At 35.7% G+C, this 23113-nt stretch overlaps 1 protein-coding gene across 6 annotated transcripts; it reads right to left on the bottom strand.

Moving 5' to 3' along the window:
- Positions 1–86: 86 nt before the first annotated feature.
- Positions 87–23065, bottom strand: LOC129575344 (synapse-associated protein of 47 kDa). Of its 6 annotated transcripts, XM_055458800.1 has the most exons (10): positions 22928–23039; positions 21841–22252; positions 17409–17642; positions 17051–17302; positions 10441–10520; positions 8044–8144; positions 7791–7925; positions 7448–7691; positions 7024–7200; positions 87–891 (listed from the first exon to the last, which is right to left on the bottom strand). In XM_055458800.1, exons 3-10 carry the CDS (start codon positions 17585–17587, stop codon positions 731–733), a joined length of 1329 nt encoding a protein of 442 aa, XP_055314775.1. In that variant the 5' UTR covers positions 17588–17642; positions 21841–22252; positions 22928–23039; the 3' UTR covers positions 87–730. The 6 variants fall into 6 exon arrangements, with proteins under 6 accessions (XP_055314775.1, XP_055314743.1, XP_055314764.1 ...); XM_055458768.1 differs by lacking the exon at positions 21841–22252 and having other exon boundaries at positions 17042–17302; positions 22928–23065; XM_055458789.1 differs by lacking the exon at positions 21841–22252 and having other exon boundaries at positions 22928–23065.
- Positions 23066–23113: the final 48 nt, after the last annotated feature.

The raw sequence follows: 23113 nt of genomic DNA, 5'->3' as shown, positions 1-23113 counted from the left end.
CAATTTGAGGCTCAACTAACCGTGTAACCTGTTCATAAAAAAACTGTCCGATAAAAAAAAAAGTGGAACAAAGAAGGCATTTGAAATTATTTACCGCAAATAATGCTTTGGTTTATTGATTTTTATTGAATTTCCTTTTATAATTACATTATAATTTGTCACTTATGCGCGCTTATGTCGTGGTTGGGCTCGACGATTTAAATGCGAGATGCTTCGATCTTGTCTACACATTTTGCATAGTTTGTCTTGAATTCAAAATATTTTTTTTTCTTACTTAGTCACAAATAAGTACAATTTTTAGTTTTTTGAAATTTTATTTGTTTGTTTACTTGTCTATTTGTTATATTCTTGATAGATTTCTCTCTCTGTCTCTCTCTCTCTCTTCATCTTCATCACTCTGCATGTTCAGATCGAATGATGTGAGTTTGGTTGCCATATTGATGATGAAAATGATGATTTGGAGCGTTAATGTGTTTTTTTGAAAATTGGATAGGCTCACCGAATCAAATTTTTTTCTTGAAATAAAATACAAGCTCTACGAAAGAAAGTGTTTAATTTACATAAAGAGAAAAAAAGCCTACGAATTCCACATAAATTGTTGGTGAAAATCTACAAATAGACGAATTAAATTCAAGGAAAATTCTTCTTGAACTAAGACGAGAATTTCGTTCCAGTTAGAAGCAAAACTATTATTAATATTATTGACATTGGTATTGAATGTACTTCTTTCTTATTTAAGATCTTCTTCGTCTTCTTCGTCGTCGTCAAGTAAGCCATCTGCGTCTTTCTCCCAATCATCACTCTTGGCATCGTCATTATTGGATGCACCATTATCGCCAACCAATTCGAATTCCTGCAATTCATTGTCCAACTCTTTTTCCCATTGCTCTTCTGTAAACACATATCAATTTTCACATGTTGAAAATTACAAGCGACAAGAAAGAAAAAAAAAACAGCCGGAAACTATGGTGAATCTGCGTGTGTATGTGTGGTATGTTTACCGCCCCCATCCGATATATAAAAGTGAAGTGCACAACTTGCCTTGAATCGGCCGTGTTAGGCATCAGGCTTTCGAATGATATGGAAATTATAATAAGCCATCGATGGCTCGAATAGCGGGATGGATGCGGAACAAAATGTCAACAAGTCAACGGTTTTCTTCTTTTTTTTGTCATCAGAATTCAGGAAAGGAAAAAAAGAAACAACACAATTTTTTTCCCAAATGATACCCAATTCAATAAACATGATTTAATAGTACTATCCCAATTGATGCGCGGATTGTTTTTTAGAAAAATTACGAGTTGTGCGTTTTCGTTTTCTTGAAGGTTTCTACGAAACTTATTGACTGTTTTCTTTTGTTGTAGTTGTTGTTGTTCATATGTTTCAAAGAAATATAGAGCTACAATAGTGTATAAAATCGCATTAAGTGGCAGTGTTTTCGATTCCGTTTTTCTTTTCATTTCATTTTTTTTTTTCTGTTGAATGTGTTTTTTCGAAATCGATATCGGGAAAATGGGAAAGGTGTTCTATTTTTGTATTTCGAAAATGGATAGATTCCAGATTTACATCGCTCCATCCCGCTATCAAAGAAAAAGATACCAAAACGAAAGAAAAAACCGTCCATTTCAACGTAAAGTAAGTTGTGCTTGGAATTGCTACGATTATCAGCTCAACCAGAAGATCCAACGCAAACATTATTTCGGCACGGAAAGTGAGAGAGAAAGAGAGAGAGAGAGTCATACGTTCTAAATATGAATTAAAATGTCATTTGATAGTGTTTTTGGGTGATGTTGTTGTTGTTGTTTTTTTTATCGGCCACAAGGAAACGATTCGATTGTCCAAGTAGCAACAAAGTGAACAAACCTAGAAGAGTACCTGATGATGAATTTTACACAATTGTTGTTGTTGTTTGTTTGTGATTGATTTCCATTTTGTCTTTTTTTTCTGTCCCTATTCACAATTTCGATTTGCTAAATCTTAATTTCATCTCACTGAATAGTTTGAATGTCTTTTTTTAAAATGTTTTTTTTTTGTTTGTTTCGATTACAATAATAAATGTTCTTTTATTGTTTGCATGTTTGCATTCACTTCTCTCTTTTTTTTTGTATAATATATGATGTAATACTTTTTTTTTTGTATATTTGTATATAAATTTCTTCTTCAAATTGTTTTTTTAAATGCACATTTAGATTAACTAGTAGTCTGTTTTTTTTTTTTTTTTTTGTTAAAGAATTCAATTTGTATTCATTTGCTCTATTCTCCGTACCTATTTCGTTTCCATAAAATTGCATTTTATTTTTTGGTTGCTCTCTTTTAAATACATTTGATGCGTTTCATTTTGATCTACTAAATTTAATTTATACAAACCACACTCATTCACTTTCAAATTCTAAAATCAAATGGTTGACAATCGTTTGGTTTTTGTTATTTATTATTTTGTTGTTGTTGTTTATATTTTAGAGAAGGCCCATAACCCACATCCATGACACGAACATCACAATGGCCATACGAACACACACATAGGAAAAATTGCAAGAGTTTTTCAAGCGAAAATGTTCGCTTTCATTTTGCTCAGAAGAAAACAGAAAAGCCGGAAAAGAAGAGAAGAAAAGAGGTGTTACGCGTTCGATAGCCATTTGATGATTGCTGTTGGATGCCGTTTAAAGGAGGTGTCTAAAGTAAATATTTACATGGAATAAGAGCCGAATAAAATCAATTGAGTTAAACAGAGACAGCGGGAGATATATAGCCTTGTGTGTGTGTGAGAAATGTTCCAGCATTTCCAACAAATTATTTTCGTTTCGGTGCTTAAAAATGATTTGGAAGTACATCGACTTGTCAGTGTCATCATCATCATCATCATTTCTAAATGAAAATGGACATTTCTTTCATTGTGTGCATTCACTTTGTGTCCAGGTGAAGGGAAATTGAAAGAAAAAAAAAACTGGAAATCAAATTGACTGAAATCATCGAAACATTTTCTCGCATTCATTCACATACCTTCAGCATGCACACACAATATGGCTTGGTTTTGGTTTACATGTACAGAAAGCGATTTGGAGAAGTGTGGACACATTTAACAAAGGGTTAAAAATTAACACACAGAAACGTAGAAATAGCGAAAGACAAAAAATATTTTTTTTTGTTTGTTTGGTAAAGTTTGATAGAATTTAATAGATTTGTTTATGTATATGTTCAAATTTTATTTTTCTGTTCACTTGATGTTTTTTTTTGTTATTTTCTTGAATAAATATCTATTAGAGTAACGTATTTGTTTGTTTAAAGATATTTTCTTTTTTTTTCTCACTAGATTTTATAAATTTCAATTGTAATTATAATATATGTAAAAGCTGTGGCTTTTTTTTTTATATGCAACGGAGTTTTCCATAGTTTTGTTTTGGTTTTTATTTCTCTCTAGAATACAATGAATAATAAATATTCGGTTTGAATAATAAGTAGAGTTTGCATTTTTTTTTTGGGTTTGATTTTGAAGTTTTTTCTTTTGGTTGGTTTTTGTTACAACACCATTTTACACATGAAAATGAGAAAACAGGAACATTTAGCTGGTATTTTTTGTTAGACATTTCATCGTTGCGTTGCTTAGCAAATGAAAAGTACCATTCATCGTCCTTATTTTGTTCTCTCAGTTGAACACCTTACTTTTCAAATAACTTCATTTTAAATCCATTTTTAGCTAAAATATCGAAAGTATTGTGGTTGTTATGGATCAACATTTTTAAAAGACTTTCTTTACGACCAACCACAAAAAAGAAATGGATAAAGCGGCTTTTTTGCCATCTTTAATCTCTAGTTTGCACGTGTTCCAGGGTTAATTATATAGACATTATCTACCACAAAACATTCATTCAAATAAAATCAAAAACTGAAACGTGAACGTATCCGATAACTTTGAGCTTGATTCCAATTTATTGCCGTTTTGTACAGAAATCGCCTCGAAAATGCAATTTACAAAATAATAGAGACGAAGCCGAAACACGAACGGGAACTTTTTCTTTTACATTAGGCGCATTAGCGGAAATTTATGTATAAATCTGTTCGCAAAACATGAAAGTAAAGTAGCCTATTAATGCGCCGCGGCATCAATTAAATTTCGAGTATTTCTGCCGATAGGAAATGGTTCGTTTGCAATTGTATGTGGCTTTGTTAATACAGAATCATTTTGACTGGATTGTAATTTATTTTTAAAGACTATCCTTACTCTCAATTATTAGTAAAATTTCATTAAAAATCGAAATAGATTGGTGAACGTGGTTGGGATACACAGCAAGAACGAAAAAAAAAAACATCGATTGCAACTGGTTTGGAGTAAATAAATGGTTTCTTTCTTTTAGTATACATTCGTCGCGCGATCTGATATCGTTTCCTTTCTGAATCAATAACAAGTGCAATGGAAATTAATATATCCGTAATATGCCACGGCCCCCGTTTTTTTTTTTATTTTCTAGCGTCGTTAAGCCGAATTAACTCGTGTTTCGATGGGAAAAACAATTAGTTTCTGGTTTTATTTTGGGAGGAGTGAATCAATGGGAATTGTCCAATGTCTCAACTATTGGATATAACAATCACAACATATTTTTTTTATCTTCTTTGTATGTCTAAACAATTTAAACTGTGATCGCTTGATCGAAACGAAAACATATCACTTATTATCAACAATCTAAAACGAAAAAAAAACATTCAAACTGTTTCTTTTTTTTTTGTTTCAATTAGGCGTTGGTTTGCGCAAAAAAGCGATCGATTATGCTCTGGAATGCACTAAAAATTGCTTTCATAGTAAAGAATGGCCGAAAAAAATAAATAAGTGCGAACGCGCGCGCAATTTATGCAAAAGATCTCATTGAATATATTATTGCCTACTAGTTTTTTTTTTTTTGGTTTCTTGTTGTTGTTACTGATATTTGCTTTGGTTATGCGTGTGTATGCTGGTTTTAGTTACATGTGTTCAATTTGTGTTATATCTCAAAATTGATGTTGATCTTTACAAAATAAATGGTATGAATTGTGTTGTTCACTATACAAATGAGAACCAATTGAACTCTCGATCCGGTTAATTACACATGACCGAAACAAAAAAAAAAAATCTGCCTGTTCCATTAATTTCGATTTTCTCCGCATATTCAATGCCATTTAGTCTTCTAAAAATACGGATACAATGTCCACTTTTGACGATAATTCAAATAGAATTGCTTAATTATTCTTTGTCTGGTTGTTGCTGTTGCTGTTGCTGTTGTTGTTTTGTGATTATTTAAATTTATTTATTTTTTTTTGGTTGTTGTTGTTAGTAATTACAATGCAATATTGATGATTTTTGTCTTTAAATTCAGATTATTCTCTGATATTTCAATTAGTTAAGAGATTCTGGTTGACGAGATGGGCAAGCAAATGATTGACAATTTGATTGAAATTGCAATTCGTTGACGGAAAAAATGGGAAAAGAAGAGAAAAAAGGGGAAAACATATTATTGATTAGTCGATTGCTTTGTTTGTTTGTTGCATGGATGATGTTGCATGATTGAAATCGATTATTGATTGGTGTGATGCAATGGTTTCGAATGGAAATATTTGCACTTGCTACGGTTTTATACACATTAATGTTATTGCTTTTTTTTGTACAAAAAAATCTCTCTATATTTGCTCTAAAAACTAAACTACAAATTTTCCAGAGATAACAGAGTTTCATGAACAAAAAAAAAATGGAAAACTGCGATAAATGAAGAAGAATATCGAGCGAAAAAGCTGATTAACAGTTAATGAAAAAAAAAATTGGAGGTAGGAAAAAAAGATGTTTTTTCAAACGATTTTTTTTCTCTGTCAATTTGGTGGGTAGAGCGATAAAGTGGTACTTTATTCCATTGATTTGCCAATTGAAAGCATAAAATCCCAATTTCCACGAATGAGTTCTTCACAACACATAAATCGAGTTGACTTTTAATTCGGAAAATTGAACAGAGGAAAAACAAACACACATATACACATAATGAATCAGGAACATGGATTATGACATTGATGTTAATGAAAAAAGGAGAAAAAAAATAAAGTAGAACGAACTTTAGGAATACTTCAGAAATCAACATTCGCTTTTGATAGCAGGAAAAAAAAGTGCCACAATATAGTCACTTGACTTTATCGAGTGGTTTGACAACGGTTTCGACTTTTTTGTCTTGTATTCTCTCTGCGAGTGAGTGTGTGCATTTGTATACTATTCTTGGAACCCGGAGGAGTCAAGGAAAACGTGTGCGTCAATCCATTATTATGTGAGCGCGAGCGAGCGAACGAGAGAGTGAGTGAGTGAGTGAATTAATTTTCTAGGCATAATAGATGTGCCATACAAGTTTGCCACATAAGGATGATTGGCGAAGCCATTAACATTATTCATCAATTAATCTTAATAAAAGCTTAAATGGACAGCAAAAGTCGAAACAGATGTCTTTATCGGTGAGGTTTTTTTTAACATGCAACAACAAACAGGCTTTTAAAAATGCGCTGAGCAAATGAAATCAACTTCAAATGAGATTATTATTTGAAGCAAAAGGAAAAAAAAAAAGTGAAATAACAACAAAAAACAACGAATCGAAAAAGAAAGATATGCTGTAAAACTGGACTTGAAATCCCGTCAGGGTAATAAGTAAAACGTCGAATATTATTTATGGCGCTTGTGCTTGTGAGTGAGTGTGTTTCGTGAAATTATGTTAAAAGATTGAGGCTAATGCATTCCATGTTTTTATGGTAATAATAGCACGGAAATGCACCATTGACGGCCATTCTGAGCATCTTTACTGCGAATGCGAATCAACCGATAAACCTTGAAAGTTCGAAGAAACGGTTGAGTAAATATATACGATTACGCTGTTGAAGAAGAAAAAAAATCGTCGGATTTTTCATTGAGTTAGCGAAAAATAGAGTGGGAGCGTGATAGAGTATACCAACACAGAATCGTAGATTCACCACTTTTTTTTCATGAAATAGTTTGTATTTTTTTTTCTTCGTCGTAGAGTCCCTTACCATCGTTTTTGTTTGATTGGTTTGCTAATGAATCGATACCCAACAATTTCATGCCAGCTTTGACTTCGTCCAAGTCCTTGTCGGTCGTTTGAAATGCATCAGATACGAATTCGCTGTCGACAGCGCTCTTTGATTGCGCACTCGATGGTTTTGCACTGCTCTCTTGAGATTTATTCGCTTGATTGGTGCAAATTGGAAAGCGTGCCACCAACCATATCAATTAAATTGTTCCATTGTGATTTGAAGAAATGAAAATCAAATTAAGAAAAATTGCCAATTCAACAGAAAAAAGAAAAAACCATAAAATGAAAATGCTCAGCGCAATAAACTCATAAACATTTGGAATGCAGTGTTTGGGCTAGAAAAAATGGATGAGTAACACACGAACGAAAAAAAAAGAAAGATGCTTGTTTTCAAAGCTTACCTTCATTTTCACTTTCTTGTGCCCCTAACGTTCCCAGATCGGATGCTTGACAAATTAACGATACGCGATAGAAGTAATTTCGCCAAAATTGCTCCTCGGTGATGATTTTAGGGACCAAATCGAAGCGCATCTTCTCTAATTGCGAATCTTCGGTCATAATTGCAACGGCTGTTGGATATGACAAATCATAATTGAATTCGAAATCTACTCCAGCTGGTGGTGCACGAACGAAATTCCGACGATCCTATGTACGGTGTGTCGGAGTGTGTGTCGATTGAAATGAAATTCGGTCAGTCATGTTACAGTGGAGAAAAAAAATCAAGATTAAAGTTGGCTCACTCACCGATGACAATCCCAATACTTCTTCTTTGACTTTTTCCTCATTTTGATGTCCAGCCCATGGTACCATGCCACTCTGAATGCCTTGTTGGCTCTTAATGAATTCTTCCTGCTCTTTGTTAAACTCACCGAGAATGTTCTACGGAAAAAATAACAGCCAATCGGAGAATGAAAAAAAGCAGTTCAATCTCTTTGTTCAAATGGCCATTTATAACGGAAAAAAAACGGAGAGTGGATAAAGAATAAACGGAACTTACGTTATCTTTGACTGTTTCCTTAATTTTTGAGCTCGCTTTGTTGACAGCTGAATACAAGAATGATCCAAAGTTCTTTGCACCTTGTGTAACTTTCGTTGTGACTATTGAGAACGACGAAAAAAGACGGAAGAAATGTAGAAAGAAAGGAAATGGTGTGAGAAGAGAAGATCCGGTGTATTGCTTAAGAATATCTTGGAAGCCAAATTCGAAGTGTATTTTAGGGACAATTTATGGCGCCAACGTCTTTCATTTATGGCCTTTGAATGTCGATTTGTAAACAATGAACGATTACAAGTGGAGCCATTCATAAATAATGAAAATAATTGGAATGAAGCGGACGGGAGAGAGGGAGAGTGCGATGAAAATATATGCCATAAATTCCGATTAATTCTCATAATTTAATGTTGCTGTTGCGCGTAATTTGCCTTCAATTGTAATTTCTCCATCATATCATAAGTTCAATTTGGAGCGCTTCGTTTGCCGTTTACTTGGTGACATAATTCAAGTATAATAAAAAAGCACTTGTCGCTTATAATATGTATTACTATTGCGCACGTTCCACACTGTGCCATCGGTTCGTGTGCAAACTGGCAAATATATGTAATTTGGATTTATTTTCATGCACTTTGCCCCCGTATTGTTTTCTCAGCTCATGTGGTTGGTTGACTAGTCTCAATGCGCTCGCTGCACTCACTCAAGTCTCAAGTGTTGCGAGCGATGCCAGTGAACATGACCAATGTTCTCTTTTAAAAATGGTTCGGGTGCAAAGTGTTTCCTTTATCTATTTTTTCTTGCACGGTGAGATAATGCCCAACAAACCTGCAATTATATTTGTAAATGCAAGCGTTTTGCAAAATTCCCACATTCTACCGGAAAACATTTTTTTCAATGTTAAATCCAACATGGATTCTATCCAGTCAACATCAACGGCATTTTTCCGAACTAAAAATTTTCATCGAGCAATAGAAAAATTCTGTGTTGTAAGCCGTCCATTTAAAAAGTATTTTATGTAAGATCACAACAAGAACAACAACATTTGACACATGGAAGTGAGCGAAAGTCACAAGTGCTGATATACGTATTCGACTTGTGAATTTGTTGTTTTTCATTTGATTCCGTTGCCATCACCGACATCCTAACGTTTTCATCGTATTTTTTCCAATTTGTCGTCATTTTTCACACTTTTCCGTTCTCAGCTCGGTTCGACTCGATAGGGTACACAGACAAAATCCCCAAACAGCTAAAGTCTTACATGTGCACACGATTTTTCCGTCGACGATTGCGGAAAAAAACACAACACAAATGGAAATAAAATAAATTTCCATGCGCTGACAGTAATAAAATATAGGAGCGATGTGGATGTTGGATGAACGTTTATGTTATGGAAACTCTCGGCTCAGAGAATTGGATATTACGTACAATTTTTTTTTATATGGCAGCCGTGTGCCGGAGCACGAAGAGCATGCATTCAACTATTTGCTACTTTGTAAAGCAAAACGAGCACGGCCAACCAAATATATAGGAAGATGAAGGCAGAGAAAACGAAAAAGGAATTGAATGTATATGGGTATGGGTGTGTGCGCACCAGAGCGATCGCTAAATAAAAACGATTGTTTATGTGCTGCCATCGCAAAAGCATAAAACAATGTACGAAATGCACGCGTTAGGATAAATAAATGTTGTCATTTTGTTAAATGGAAGAAAAACTCGAAGGTTTTGTTTGCGCCTTGGGCCTTTGCTTAAGAATATCTTGAATCAATTCTCAGATTGTGTTACATGATACGCAATGGCGACATGAGGGCCTCATGAGTATCCACTTGTCGTGTAATTAAAATAAGCTCAAGCATCCAATTAAACATGCACTGAACAATTGCCATTGTATGCGGCATCATCTTCATTGTTCGAAGGCGACTGACTGTAAACAAATCGGCGTTCTTTTTCTGAACAACGATGCACTGAAAAGCCGAGTCACACTCGCTTCGCATTTCAAATTCAATGGAATTCTTCTTGGAGAGATTAATAGCCTGCTCACGGTTGTGAGCAAACGAGAGTCATGCTCTGTTATCATGCACGATATTTTGTTGTTTGTCTGCTTTGCTTTCTGTCGTACAACGGTTGAATTTTCCCATTGTGTGTCCCATGTCGTCTCGATTTGTGGATGCGATTGATGGATTGTCTAAGCGCATTCAACAATCGTTCTGCAGCGGAACTTTTTGTCACAATGAAAGATTTATTAAATGCTTCTTCAAACTCAAGTGTTTGTGTGTGAATCTTGTTTTCTCTCTCTCTCTCTCTCTCTCTCTCTCTCTACTTTGCTCGCACTGTTCCAACTATCCCACTGTGTGCGCGCGTCGTTCGATGAATGTGAATACAACAGAGAGAATGTAAATCAATTACCCATGCCAACTTGTCCACCCTTCTCATCGGATGGGGTTCCTGGGCCGCTAGCTGGACGTGAATCTGCACCTTCGGTTGCACTAAACATTTTCAACAACAAAAAACCGAAATAGAAGAGAAAAGAACACAGAAGAGAGAAGAAAAAGAGAAAAATATGGTTTTGTTTGATTTTTTGTGGAAAATTACATTCACTTCGACACTATATATGCTTTACACCTGCACCAACTTTACCAAAAAAAGGGATTTATTAGAGAGGTTTTTAAACTTAAGAAGAAGAAAAACACAGTACTAAGTTTGAAAATTGGTTCGCAAAAGTATGAAAAAAGCATACAAAACGTAAAGTTAGTTGAAATTTTAGACAAATAAATGATTCATAGAAAAATCATGACACACAAAACTGAAAATAGCCAATGAAAAAGGAGAAGAAGAAAAACGTGTTGCACCGGTGTTATGGGCAATAAAAATGTGGCATTTTCTATGAACCATATTCTTTCTTCGTATGATAAAAGAAAAAGCAAATATAAAAGAAGTAAAAATGGAAAGATCAAAAGAAAATGTGAATTTATTGTAAATTTCATTGCATTTTCAATCACAAGTGCATTGAAAAAGCAATGAATTTCAACAATTCCGCATTCCCCAGATAGATGCTCTCATACTAAAAATGCCATTTTTCAGGTTTGAATGCAGGACATAACAGTAATTCTAGGAAAAAAAGAAGGAAAAAAGTAAAACGAATATATAGCAGAAAAATTTTCTATTTGAATTGTATCAATAGTATTATTTTCGGAGATGGAGAGAGGAAGAGAGTATTCTACGACATCCTCCGATAAAAGAGATTTGAATATAGCTAGCGGCAATGATAACGGAGTTTCGCTTCCCTTGTTCCGCTTACAGAAAGAGTGAAAAGGACTCCGATGGCATTGCGAGTGGACACATAAGTAATGAATATGCTAGAATGTTGTATACAGTGTGCATGGAAGTGGAACGGAAAAAGCACAAAACCCATGAATGTGAAATGCTGAAGTGAAAATGATAGAAAGACTGAAAGGAATGAATGTTATTTATTAAAGCTTATCAGTGATTTTGCGAACCATTTTACGGAGAGATGGATCGGAGAGAAAGGAAAATTTGAACGGAATACCACCACACCAAAGACGAAAAACAAAGAAAAAAGGGAAAGTAAACGCAAAATCAAATACGATAGGAGTCTAATGGTCAACTTATCAATGCTACTGAGGGAAATCGCTACGACGACTCACACAAAATAAAATAAAACGAAAAAACCGAAATTGTATTTTGAATCCTTTGACAAGAACAAAAAATAAATGACGACAACAACAACACCAATAAACTTATGAGCGAGATTGAGAATGGGCCATACAAAAAAATGAAGGATTTTCTTTGCTGCTGCTTTTCGATTTAAATTTGAAATAAATATTCGTTAAACGGACGAACATCGATTTAAATCGATTCCATTTGAATTATTATTAGATTAATGATTCGATTTGATGTGCTAATTTCAATTGGTTTTTGGCTAAAGATGATGCGTTCTCTGAATTTTCAATTTATTGTAATTTTGTTATATTCGTGATTGTGTATGTTTTCTGTGGTGTCACTTTACCTACATATTTTTTGAGTGTGTGTGTTTTTTCTTTTAAGAAAGAACCTATAATGAAAATAACTGCAGTTTGCTCGGTAGTGAGGGAACAAATTAAATAATAACCGAAAATCGTATTAAAACAACAATGTGATATAATGAAAACCAAATAAAAGAAAAGGGGAGGAGGGCGAACAATGAAAGTGAAGAGTAGAGTTTTCAATTTTTAATAAATAAAATGTAGCAGTTTTGGGTTATGGAAATGTGATACTTTTGCTGAAATCGATAAGACGATTGCGGCGCGTATACTTTTTCGTCTGCTGTGCTTCATAATTTTACCGCATAAAATATTATATTTTTCCTTAGTAGCTTCGCGAAGCGAGAACCGAATTTCGATTTGGCGTCGCGCGGTGTTGCGATGCGACACAAATAGAACTTCATATCAAAAGATCATTTTTCATTTTGCCGCGATTCAAGACACGGATATATTCGTGCTAAGAACACGTTGACATTTTTTTGCAAATTGTAGACGCCACTTCAAGATGGGTAACAAGTGAACATCTACGGCCATTTTGGGACCGGTTATCAGCTCGTGGGTATGCATTTAGATATCAAAATATAATTTGGAAATAGAGCTCCGTGCCATGACAAATTATTATGTGACCGTTGAGATTAAAAATTATATAAATTATTTCGATGGTAAAAATGGTTCAAAGAGCGTCGAAACCATATCGGCAACCGAAAAAAACCACCGCACACACCGTGTTCACATTGCGAATCAATATTGATTGTTCCAAGGAGCGGCCTGTCGCCTACTATTTTCAACATATTTGCCATAGACATACGTACAAATAAATGGATGAAACCAATTCGATTTGCATATATGCATGTTGAAATCATACCCAGAATCGAACAATTCAATTTCGACTAAAATGCCATACTTTTATTGACTGATTGTCATTGCGAACACTTCTGGTAGCGAGTAATATGTATAATACATATTCAAGGTAGATTTCATTAGGTTTCATTCGAGCAAAAGTAGTCAAAGTGAATTCAATATGCGGCATGCGCAAATGATGAAAACAAGAAGAAATTTGGTTGCCAAAATCATTGAGATGAGCGTGGGCGAAATCCATAAATTTTTCCTTCTCGTTGGAGACATGTGATTCAATCGTCTTTTGATGTTCTCACGCTTCAAAAATGACATTAGCTTTTCTTTTTCTCTTGTTGATTCCATTCCGTTCTTGGAAAAATCCTTGGAGTGGAATGATAATCAGTTGTCAGTTGGATGGTATGGTAGTCGTAAAAAAGCTACCAACATTATATTTCATGATGCAGTTCTTGTTGTACCATGACATAATTTTTAATGATGCCTCTCTCTCTCTCTCTCTCTCTTTTCGTCGCTGTGCGTCGTTTGGACGAAAATTACTTTGTGTACCTGTTTGTACTCAGTGAGAGCATTATTCGAAACGGTAATTACTGTATGCAACTTAAACGAAGGATTAGCCTATGGATGTATGTAATTTACTCCGTTTATATTGAGAAAACGTGCAAAACAGTTTATATCTCTCTCGCTTTCTTCTTCTCTCTGTCTCTCTCTAGTTCCACTCATTTGATATTCAGCGGGAAATCTACGGTGTGTGTCTGTGTGCGCGCTCTTTGAAAGCTAAAAATTTTAACGATGTTTTCATTAGAATGTGAGCGTGCGAAATAAAATAACCTTCCGCATAAGCTTTTAACTCTTCAAAGAATTTGTTTATGGTGTAAGCCGTTCAATGCAAACAATCAATTTCTAGCCATTGAGAAACCCTTTCTTGTGGTATGCATATTGGAAATATCCATGGCGAAATTCGAAGCGAAATCGATTGCATGAAAATCAAGAAGAAACCCACACGCAACCACATCAAACGAATGATCGATGAATGTGACGATGGCTTTTGGTGCGTGTCGGCTTCTTATTATTTCAAAAAACGTTTTCTAGCAAAATACACGAGCGGAAAACAAAACCAGAATGATAATAAATTTATGACCGAGCGGTAAGTTTCCGTTAAAGCACCGATATTCCGCACAAATTTGCAATAAATAAAATATTATGGTAAGTAAGTTGCTTCTTTTTTATTCGGCCATTTCTTTGTGGCAGCCTACAGCTGCGTGCATTTGTGTCTATAAAAATCACTTGTTATCTTCAAGCAATCAACGTGCACCGTTCAACTTTTCAGCAATCCATTGTGTGCGTGTGGTTGTCTCTTGGTCTCGCTTTTGTGCGCTTCCCTCATATCACACCACCCAAACAACGTCCAACATTCCGCACTCAAGCTATGAGCGAAACTTTTGTGGTTTTACATTGTATATTCATTTCCATTGTTTGAAAAGATGCACGCGCGCGTTTGCTGCCTCTTAAACAAACAAAAACGCGTGAGTAAAGCTCGGATGATGAACCAAGTGTGTTTTTGGTTTTGTTTTCTAAATATGAAATTCAATAGCTGGAAGCAGCCAATGTAATAGCCATTTTTAATGCTTTGCGTGCGATTTGCTGATTTCTCGGAAGCATCGCGCTTTATTCAATGTGATTTCAGTTTCGAAGCTCCTTTTACATGAACATCGTATCTTTCGTACGCCACGCACGCAATAGAGCCGTCTTTTGTTTCCTATTTTCGGTGGTGTTTTTCATCCACTCAACTACTCAATATAAACAAATGAAAACGGCTGCGCTCCTAACGAATGCTGATTGTTTCCATCAAATGGAATTTGTTTTGTGCTTTGTGTGTTGCAAGTGAATGATATGATCAATCTTGGATTTGTGTGCTCTGTATTGTAGGAGCTTTCAAAGGAAATTTCGCTGCTGTCGAATTCACTTTAAATTGAATACCATTTCAGATTTCAATTTCAATGAAAGTGGAACAAATGAACAAACAAAAAGAAAAACAAAAGCGAGATCCATTTCACGCTGCCAAAATTGGAATTCGTCAAGTGTAGTGCTAAAAATACGGGTTTCTGTTTTAATTTCGTGGAATCCTTGAGAAAAATCCAGACTATTGAATGTGGGCCACTGTTTGTGCGGAGGGGAAAACTTTTCTCATGAAAACATTATTGTGCTTGGCTTTGCTTACTGGGATAATGATGAAGGCTTCATCATGAAGCTTAGACGGTCACTTGTATTTTATGATTTTGATATGATATCGTTGTCGTTGTTGTGTTGGAGTACTTTTGGCTGAGGTCGATTTTTGCTCGATTAACACCGGCAACGTGGACGTCATAGTTATGCATCGGTTCCAATAAAATAGTTTCGGAATTCGGTCCGTTTCGTGAGCGAAGGAATTTTAAATGTTGCACAACATGAAAATGTGATTATAGGTATGTCATATGGTGTGATAGAAAGAGATTGTGTGTGTATGTGTTTGTGTGTATCTGTGGAAAGGCATCAATTGACGTGCAAAATTGCATTTCAACATTTTCCATATTCCACTTACCTTGATGTGGCAGATCTCGAAAAGTAGAAGTTTAATACTGTACCAAATAACCCAATTTATGTTACTTCACTTTTTGTTCAATGAAAATGCAAGCCAACGTGTACAGCGCAACGAGATTGTGTGATATTATCTAGAGAGTTTTGGCAGCCGAAAATTATGAAAATTTATGCAAACTCCAATTTGTTATTTACAACAATGTTTCGCATTCTTTTTTTTTTTGAATTTCGTTTCTGTTCGCATAACCATGGAAATTTATCACTGACGTCAATTCCACGTCTATTTTTCACATCTTCGGTTTCTGCTCTTGTCTTCTGTGGGCACGACACGATAAAACCAACCGAATTTTGAAATTTTAACGCAGAAATTGCCTGAAGTTTTCCGCCGCACCATAAAAAGTAGATTGATGCCCGCCAATTAAGCGTGACTTGGGTTTGGACATTTGTTTTCGAAGTAAAAATAAATTGGGAACCAACAACAATCAACCGAGGACAAAAAAAGTATGCATGACGAAATTTATGATAGCATGTGCGAGAAGCATCACAGCAAAATGGATGTGTATGCATGTGTGCGTGTGTACATAAGTGAAATTAATGAAGCCATTTTTGCTTGACATCAGCGGCTTCATTTTCCATTTTCCGCCATCAAATCGCCATTTTTTTCCACACTGGAACTTATTTCAAAGCTGTAGAAATTGAATTGTTGGACTAATGAAAGGAACAAAAATCGGCTTGACAAAGAATATACAAACTTAAAAATGGTAAACAAGATCTAGCATAATAAGTGGAATAAGATTAAGTAGAATCTAGGAAAAAAAATATTTGGAAAAAGTTGTCGTTTATCATCTAAAGTAAACTTCAAATGCTCTCACTATCCGAGTCAAACAAACACAACGGAAACGAAAAGAAAAAAAAACATAATAAAAGAATCGATCTCATTGGCTAAAAGTGTAGAATAAATTTGAGTGTTGTATATTTGTGTGTGAATTATATTTTGTTTTGTTTTTGTTTGTAGTATGTATAACTTTCTCACAAATATGTATGTAAGCATAGAAAATAAAGTTCATGTTGAAGCCAATGCATAGAAAATGGGAAGAAACAAATTGGCATGAAATCAAACCAAAATTGAAAAATGAAAAATGTAAAATGTAACTGAAAAATGGAACCAAAGGAAAAAAGTGAACTGCTCAGAATAAATGCGGAATCGAGACCGAAACAAGGCAATAATATGCGAAATTTACATACAAATTAAGCACTTTTTACCTGCTTCGCTTCTTATATGAAATTCAATCAAACGGAAAAATAATGGACATAGCCAAACTGTATGTGTTTGTGTGTGTATGAGTGTGTGTTATTCCTTTGTATGTATGTTTGTATGTATTTTGTATTAATAACGTGTGTATGTGTGCTCTAGATATTGAAAATCTTTATACAAAACAATTGAATTTGAAACGCATTCCCAAAAATTATTTCGCTTTCGAATCAAAGTGTGAGAAAAGTGGAAAAATCGCTTTCATTTATTTGCAAGGCCCACATACCTGATATACCTAGATCGGTCCTCATCATCATCACCACCGCCACCGGTTGCGTTGTCCAAATTTTCAGCCGCTTCAACGGCGCCCTCGGTGTCAGCGCTTGTGCTGTTCTTTTTCAAACCGGGAATGTTTGGCATATTTGGCAAAGCAACATTGGGAAGTGATACATTTGGCATTGCAGGCATCGACACTGTAGGCATTGACGGTACCCATCCGCTCACTTTCGATTGAAAACTTGAAAATACGCCAGCCCCTTTGGTTGGACTGCATCGAGAGGAAAGAAAAAGTGTTTTTTTTTTCCTCCATTGAAATGACTGATTTTTTTTTCGGTTTGATTTCAACCAATGAATGCGCTGGAATCGAGATTTACCTAGTTGCAGCGGCTTCACCTTCCTCGCCAACTGGAACATTTTCGAATGATTGTTCGCCAGCATCGGCGGCAATTTCACTTTGTCCTGGTTCGGCAACTCCTTGTGCGGCTGGATCACCTTCCTCGCCCTTTACGTTGCCCATCCATGAGCTGACTTGATTCGTTAATCCGGAGAACATATTTATTTTCAACTATTACTGTGTGGTTTCTTCAAAAATTCGTTCCTTCGTTAGCCTGTCAATTAATGTTGAAAAATGAATGGTTATTTACAAAGAAAGTCGAGAAAGTTTCATTTGGTTTTTTTTTTTGTTCTTCTTTCATGCGCTCTAAATGTCTGTTTCAAGTTGTTGATTAAACACAAACTAAACGAAATGAAACATTTCGGCGCTTGTAAGCGCTAAGCATTGCTTGGGTAATTCAATTATAACTTGAAAGCAATACACAACAAGCTCCCAAGTTATACAAGATACACAGAGAGAAAGACAAGTAAACAGGGTATTAAAATATATGTAGTCACAGCTGGATTCCAAATTTTGACCGAAGTATAAGGCTGGTTTGAAAGGATATATATAATTTTTCCGACGCTTTGGAACTATTTCTCTTTCGCTCGGTACATTACTTTTTCTGTTTGGCAGAGAGTTTGTCGCAGGAGAACCGTATTCAATTGCAATACACATTCATATAATGGCGTAAAAAGCCAACGCAAGCAATTTTACTTCACACATACACCCCACCTCTGTCATATTCTCATCCTCACAATTCTGTAGCTCCTTGTTGTTGGCTCCATCAAACAGTACATGGAAAACTGGTTAACTTTTCTCATTATTTACCGTTTATAGAGGCTTATAATATTTTCTTGCTTTTGTTATGTTTTTTTTCCGCATTTTGCTGTAGCATTTCGGAGCTTTGTTGTTTCGCTCGCCCTAAAGTATGTGTGGATATGCTTTCGAGCATTTAATATGCACAACAATCCATGGGGTGATAAGTGATTTCGTGCACGCAGCCAGAAACACACTCAAAACGACAGATGAACGATTGCGCTGTACACTTTATGTTTGCGTGCTTGTAGCGAGTCGGAGACAGAGAGACAGAGTGTGAGACGGTAATTATTTATTATTGAAAATGGTTTATGCCGAGGTTCACCAATGGGAATGAATTGTATGAATTACGAAACGGCATGAGTGAATGATATTATTTCATTTGTGCCAGTGCGAAATAAACAGTCGGGTCAATTCAAGTGAAAATGGCGACGCTGCCGCTTCCGCCGCCGTCATCGTTTGCCCTCGTCTCCATTGCTAACGAGATGAAATAACACTGAAGGGTTGCAAATTGACTTTTCGAGAGTGGTATAAATGTAATGCAAACATATGCTAAGCACTTTTCAGTAATTAAAATGGTGTAACATTCGCATTCTAACCCGCTTATTTCGAGAGACTTGCCATATGTATGGATTTATCAACATACACTCTCTATCTCACTCTGTGCTCTGTACAAGATCCCTTGTTGCCAACCTCGGCGCAATTCAAATCAATTAATGATTTCAAAAAGGCTTATTAAATTTAATCAAAATTCATCAGATCAAAAAAAAAAAAAACGACTCAAACTTTCTGCTGAACAAATTTTCACCCTCTTTCGAACAAACTCATAAAACGTAAATGAAGTGCTTGAATGAAAACTGTTTCAATTTAAGTGCTTTTATCGAGCACATTACGAAGCTTAAGTATCTAATTGAAAGTTCGAATTCTATTTTGAAAAGACCTTCAACCGCCAAAGCCCACATTTTCGATGATGTTCTTTAGTACGGTTTGAGTGGAGCAAACTTTTTAAAAATTCAACAGAAATTCAACACATGGTTTGGCACATACGAAATATATGTATATCGACTGTATACGTCCTGTCTGACCCAAAGCCGTTAAAATAACAAACAATCGGAAACAATGAACTACCAAACTCCCAATTCCAATTCCTATTCCAAAATGCTTAGGTTCTCGATTTCTCTACTTTCTCCCCCTCTCTCTGACACGCTGTCATTCTCTACATCTAAATTCAATTCCATATTGCGTTAATGTCTGCATTCTGTACATGTACACATGTCACTTATCACTTGATGTCGCTTCAATTTGCACATCGTGCACACAGGGCCAAAATAGTAGCGGCGCGTTGTAGGCAACAAAAGGCCGCAAAAACGGAATATCCGTTGTTCGTTTAAATTTTGCAAACGAATTATCGTCCGCAGCAAACTGCGAGCGCACACAAGAAAGAGGCAGACAGAGAGAAGGAGAGAGAGAGAGAGAGAGGGAGAGAGTTATCGCAAGAGAGGTTGCCATCGATTTTCGTTGATGTGACGCACATGAGGAGAAAGTCTCTGTGTCTCTGCGTATCCGATGCGTTTGGTTAACTCGGTTGGTTGCTTGTTGGCTGCCTGGCTTGCATGCGTGGGTGTTTATTTGATTTTTCATTTCAATTTTTTTTTCGTATGTTGCCTTTCCATCTGAAATCCCCGACCTGATGCCTATATATACGTTAGCACTCACTGCGAGACCAATTCGCATAGCCATTTTAGATACAGTACACACAATGTCTGTACACAAAAAATAATAGTATATATAAATGTAGAAGTGCTACCACAACATCAAGGCTACTGTACTGCTATCGACGACGACGACTTCAATGTGACAATGTGCCCTACAGAAAATGTGCCCACAATGGTGACTAAGTATACACACACTCCATGCAAAAACAACACATGCACACAGACCAATTTGTGAAAAAAAAAAAGCTTTAGTCGAACATCGAATACGTGCACGTGCAATCGTATACAAAATGATGGTGGATTGAGATCGATGGAAATATAAATGCTTCTGTCGAAATGGAAATTTGATGTTTATGCTTTTGGATGGCCATAGTGATCTATGTACTTTTACAACACAATATACATGTAGTGAACAAAGCGACGTGGATTCGATGTCAAAAGAAGAACAAAAAAGTCAATACAGTGGTACACTCTGTGGCTTGTGTACTGTGTATACCACACAGGGCGCACATCACTTTTGGGCTCCAACCGTTTGTGTGTGAATGTGCGAGTGGTTTGACTGAGCTGTCGATGTGTTGGTGTGGTGGTGGTGGTGCTGCTACGGAAATGTGAATCATTCAATTTTCATTGTGTGTGTCTCCAACGAAAGGAAAATGTTGAATGTGCAGCAGCAGCATTGGGAAAATACGACAATGTGAAAATAGATGTAGACTGTTAGAATAAAGGAAAAAAACCTCATCGCACCAACGCAACCAAGTCATACCATACGACGAATTTCACTCTGTGTACTCTCGTTCACTCTCTCTCTTTCTCTCTCTCTCTGTGTGTGTGTGTTTCTCATTCTTATTATATCTGAATTATGCTGTGGCATGAGCGCGTACTTGAAGCAAAGAGTATGTATGACATGAGGTCATGAAATTTCTTCATTTTGTGTGCATTTTAAATCAGATACAATTTCCCTCTTTTCGGGAGGGATATACGCGTTGCTATCGTTCAATCTTGGTAGATGTAATGGAAAAGATAAACAACATCCACCACGATTCGATTTAATTTGGTTTGCCCTCTGTGACTTTTAGCAGTCGGGTTCACCCGCGCGCTACTGCCTTCATATGCAAAAACGATCGAAATAATCAAGTCAAAACCTCGAGTCAAGGACCAATTAATCTCAGTCATGCAACCAACCCAATTTTAATCATGATAATTTTGGGGTTTTGATTTGAAATCACAAATGTCCACTGCCAAGTTTTTATCAAATTTTGATTATAAATAATGTTAATCCCTCGACATTGGCAAAAAAATATGAAGTTTAATGGAAGAGAAATATTTTACGTGAAATAAATTGAATTCAATTGTCGATAAAACGCCAGCGAAATAGTTCATTCGTTTGGGTTTATTCACATGGTCACACATATTATCCATAAATTACGTCACAGAAAAATGCATGAAACATTAGAAAATATTATTGCAATATATCCATGCACTGGGCAGGAATGGGGCAATAGGAATTGGTGAAAAAAGGGAACAAGGCTACTTGAAGTGCGATTTGGAAAAATTGAACATGAAATTAAATTTTATTCTATTGCGAACACTACACATTTTTCCAAGGAATTCCGTTGTATTTTTTTTCTTTCACTCAATGCACACTGCATTGTTTCGTTTCATTTTTTGTGTGTCATTCGTTTTTTTTTCCTCTCTCTCTCTCTTTCTGACTATCAATTAATTGCTCATTTGCAAACATTGGACTTTCATCGACTTTACCGTGATTTCACATCGTACGAGGAAAAAAGTTTTCTTTTTTTACACACAAAATGGCACAACAGCTAACAATAAAAAAATCTAATTGCAAAAGTACAATTTTTTGTCCTGTTTCCAAATGTTTTTTTTATCTGCGTAGCTTACGTTTTTTCTCTATTCGTATCCAATTATATCCAATGTGATGAGATATTCGCCCTTGGCGTTTTGCTTCACGTTTTAACTGAACTGAAATTTGTTACTCTTCAACACTTTTTTTTCTTCTGCTTCGTGTATGGAATTAATCCGTGTGTGTCCGCTGGACGTTGAAATGTGGTGTGTTGCGTTTATGAATGGGAAAGGAAGCTCGATAAATGAAATGAAAGTCGATTTTTTGTTTCTATTTTCTCTTTATGTCGTTTTGAATTTGGATTTTTCTTCTTTTTTTTTCGCTTGCTGTTGAGAGTCTCGTCCCGTGTGGTGTCGAACTAAAAACGCTGAAAGCTTATGGAAAAAGCGATCGAAACTGACTGGCGCTGTCAAAGTACAACTTGAAAATTCCTTCAGAAGTTTGTAATTGCTGTTTATTGGCAAAAAGAAGGATGTGAGAGAATGAAGAAGAAGAGGGAAAAACACTGGAAAAATCATTTTCGCTATTGAATTTTTGGTGTGCGCGCAGCCAAACACATGCACGGCCATGCGACCAACACTCACACACATGTACACGGACACAGTCACTACAACAATATCTGCGGACAAAATTGAATCTATGACTGTTTCGAAACATGCGCATCGTACAACAATTCTCCATCATCGTTGCGAAGCTTCCTTTGTGTTTTGTACAGACATTCACATGCAATCGATGCATGTTGATTTCGATCTAAAGACTTTTGTTTCGTATTTAATGAAACACCAACATTGACAATAACTTTTTTTCCCTCTTGCTTCTCACATTTCGACTGGACAATGTTTTGAATAGAGAGTTGTGCTGCGGAGAAATCAATCTGATTGATTGAAACACACACATAATTGATAAGAAACCTTAACGAACCAAATAATTTATTGTAATTAACACCATGATCGAAGGATAGACAAATGTTTTTATCTGTGTCGTAATGTAAACCATGAATGATTCATCACCAATCTCATTCTATTTGTACAAAATGATCTACGTGGTCATTGTTTAACCAAAATAAGATTGATGAATTCAATGAACGAATCGAATCCGTTTCCAAAATAAAATCAATACATTTACCTGGTACGATTGGTATCAATTAGCACATTCAATTGCCTGGAAAACACTGAAAAAAAGACACAAATACACGGGGGAGATACACCACAAAAAGCTACGTTTTAGATTACTGTTTATTTACAAAGTGTTGTTTTTTGGCACTTCGAGCCAAATCGAAATGTCATTTACACTTCGGCTGCCAGCCACCAG

The sequence above is a fragment of the Sitodiplosis mosellana genome, unplaced genomic scaffold, assembly GCF_009176505.1.
Source record: "Sitodiplosis mosellana isolate CC-2019 unplaced genomic scaffold, AAFC_SMos_1.0 Smas_scaffold_1, whole genome shotgun sequence".
Taxonomy (NCBI): Eukaryota; Metazoa; Arthropoda; class Insecta; order Diptera; family Cecidomyiidae; genus Sitodiplosis; species Sitodiplosis mosellana.
The sequence above is the reverse complement of the archived record's forward strand: the minus strand, read 5'-3'. Positions and strand labels throughout refer to the sequence as shown.

What these genes read in the sequence shown, in the direction of transcription:
- LOC129575344 (XM_055458768.1), bottom strand. Translation starts at nt 17,587, where the DNA reads ATGTTCTCCGGATTAACGAATCAAGTCAGCTCATGGATGGGCAACGTA. An exon ending in GGGTGGACAAGTTGGCATGG is followed by an intron (nt 8,145 to 10,440) that starts GTAATTGATTTA and finishes CGTTCTCAATAG; the next exon opens with TCACAACGAAAGTTACACAA. An exon ending in CCAATCAAACAAAAACGATG is followed by an intron (nt 892 to 7,023) that starts GTAAGGGACTCT and finishes ATGTGTTTACAG; the next exon opens with AAGAGCAATGGGAAAAAGAG.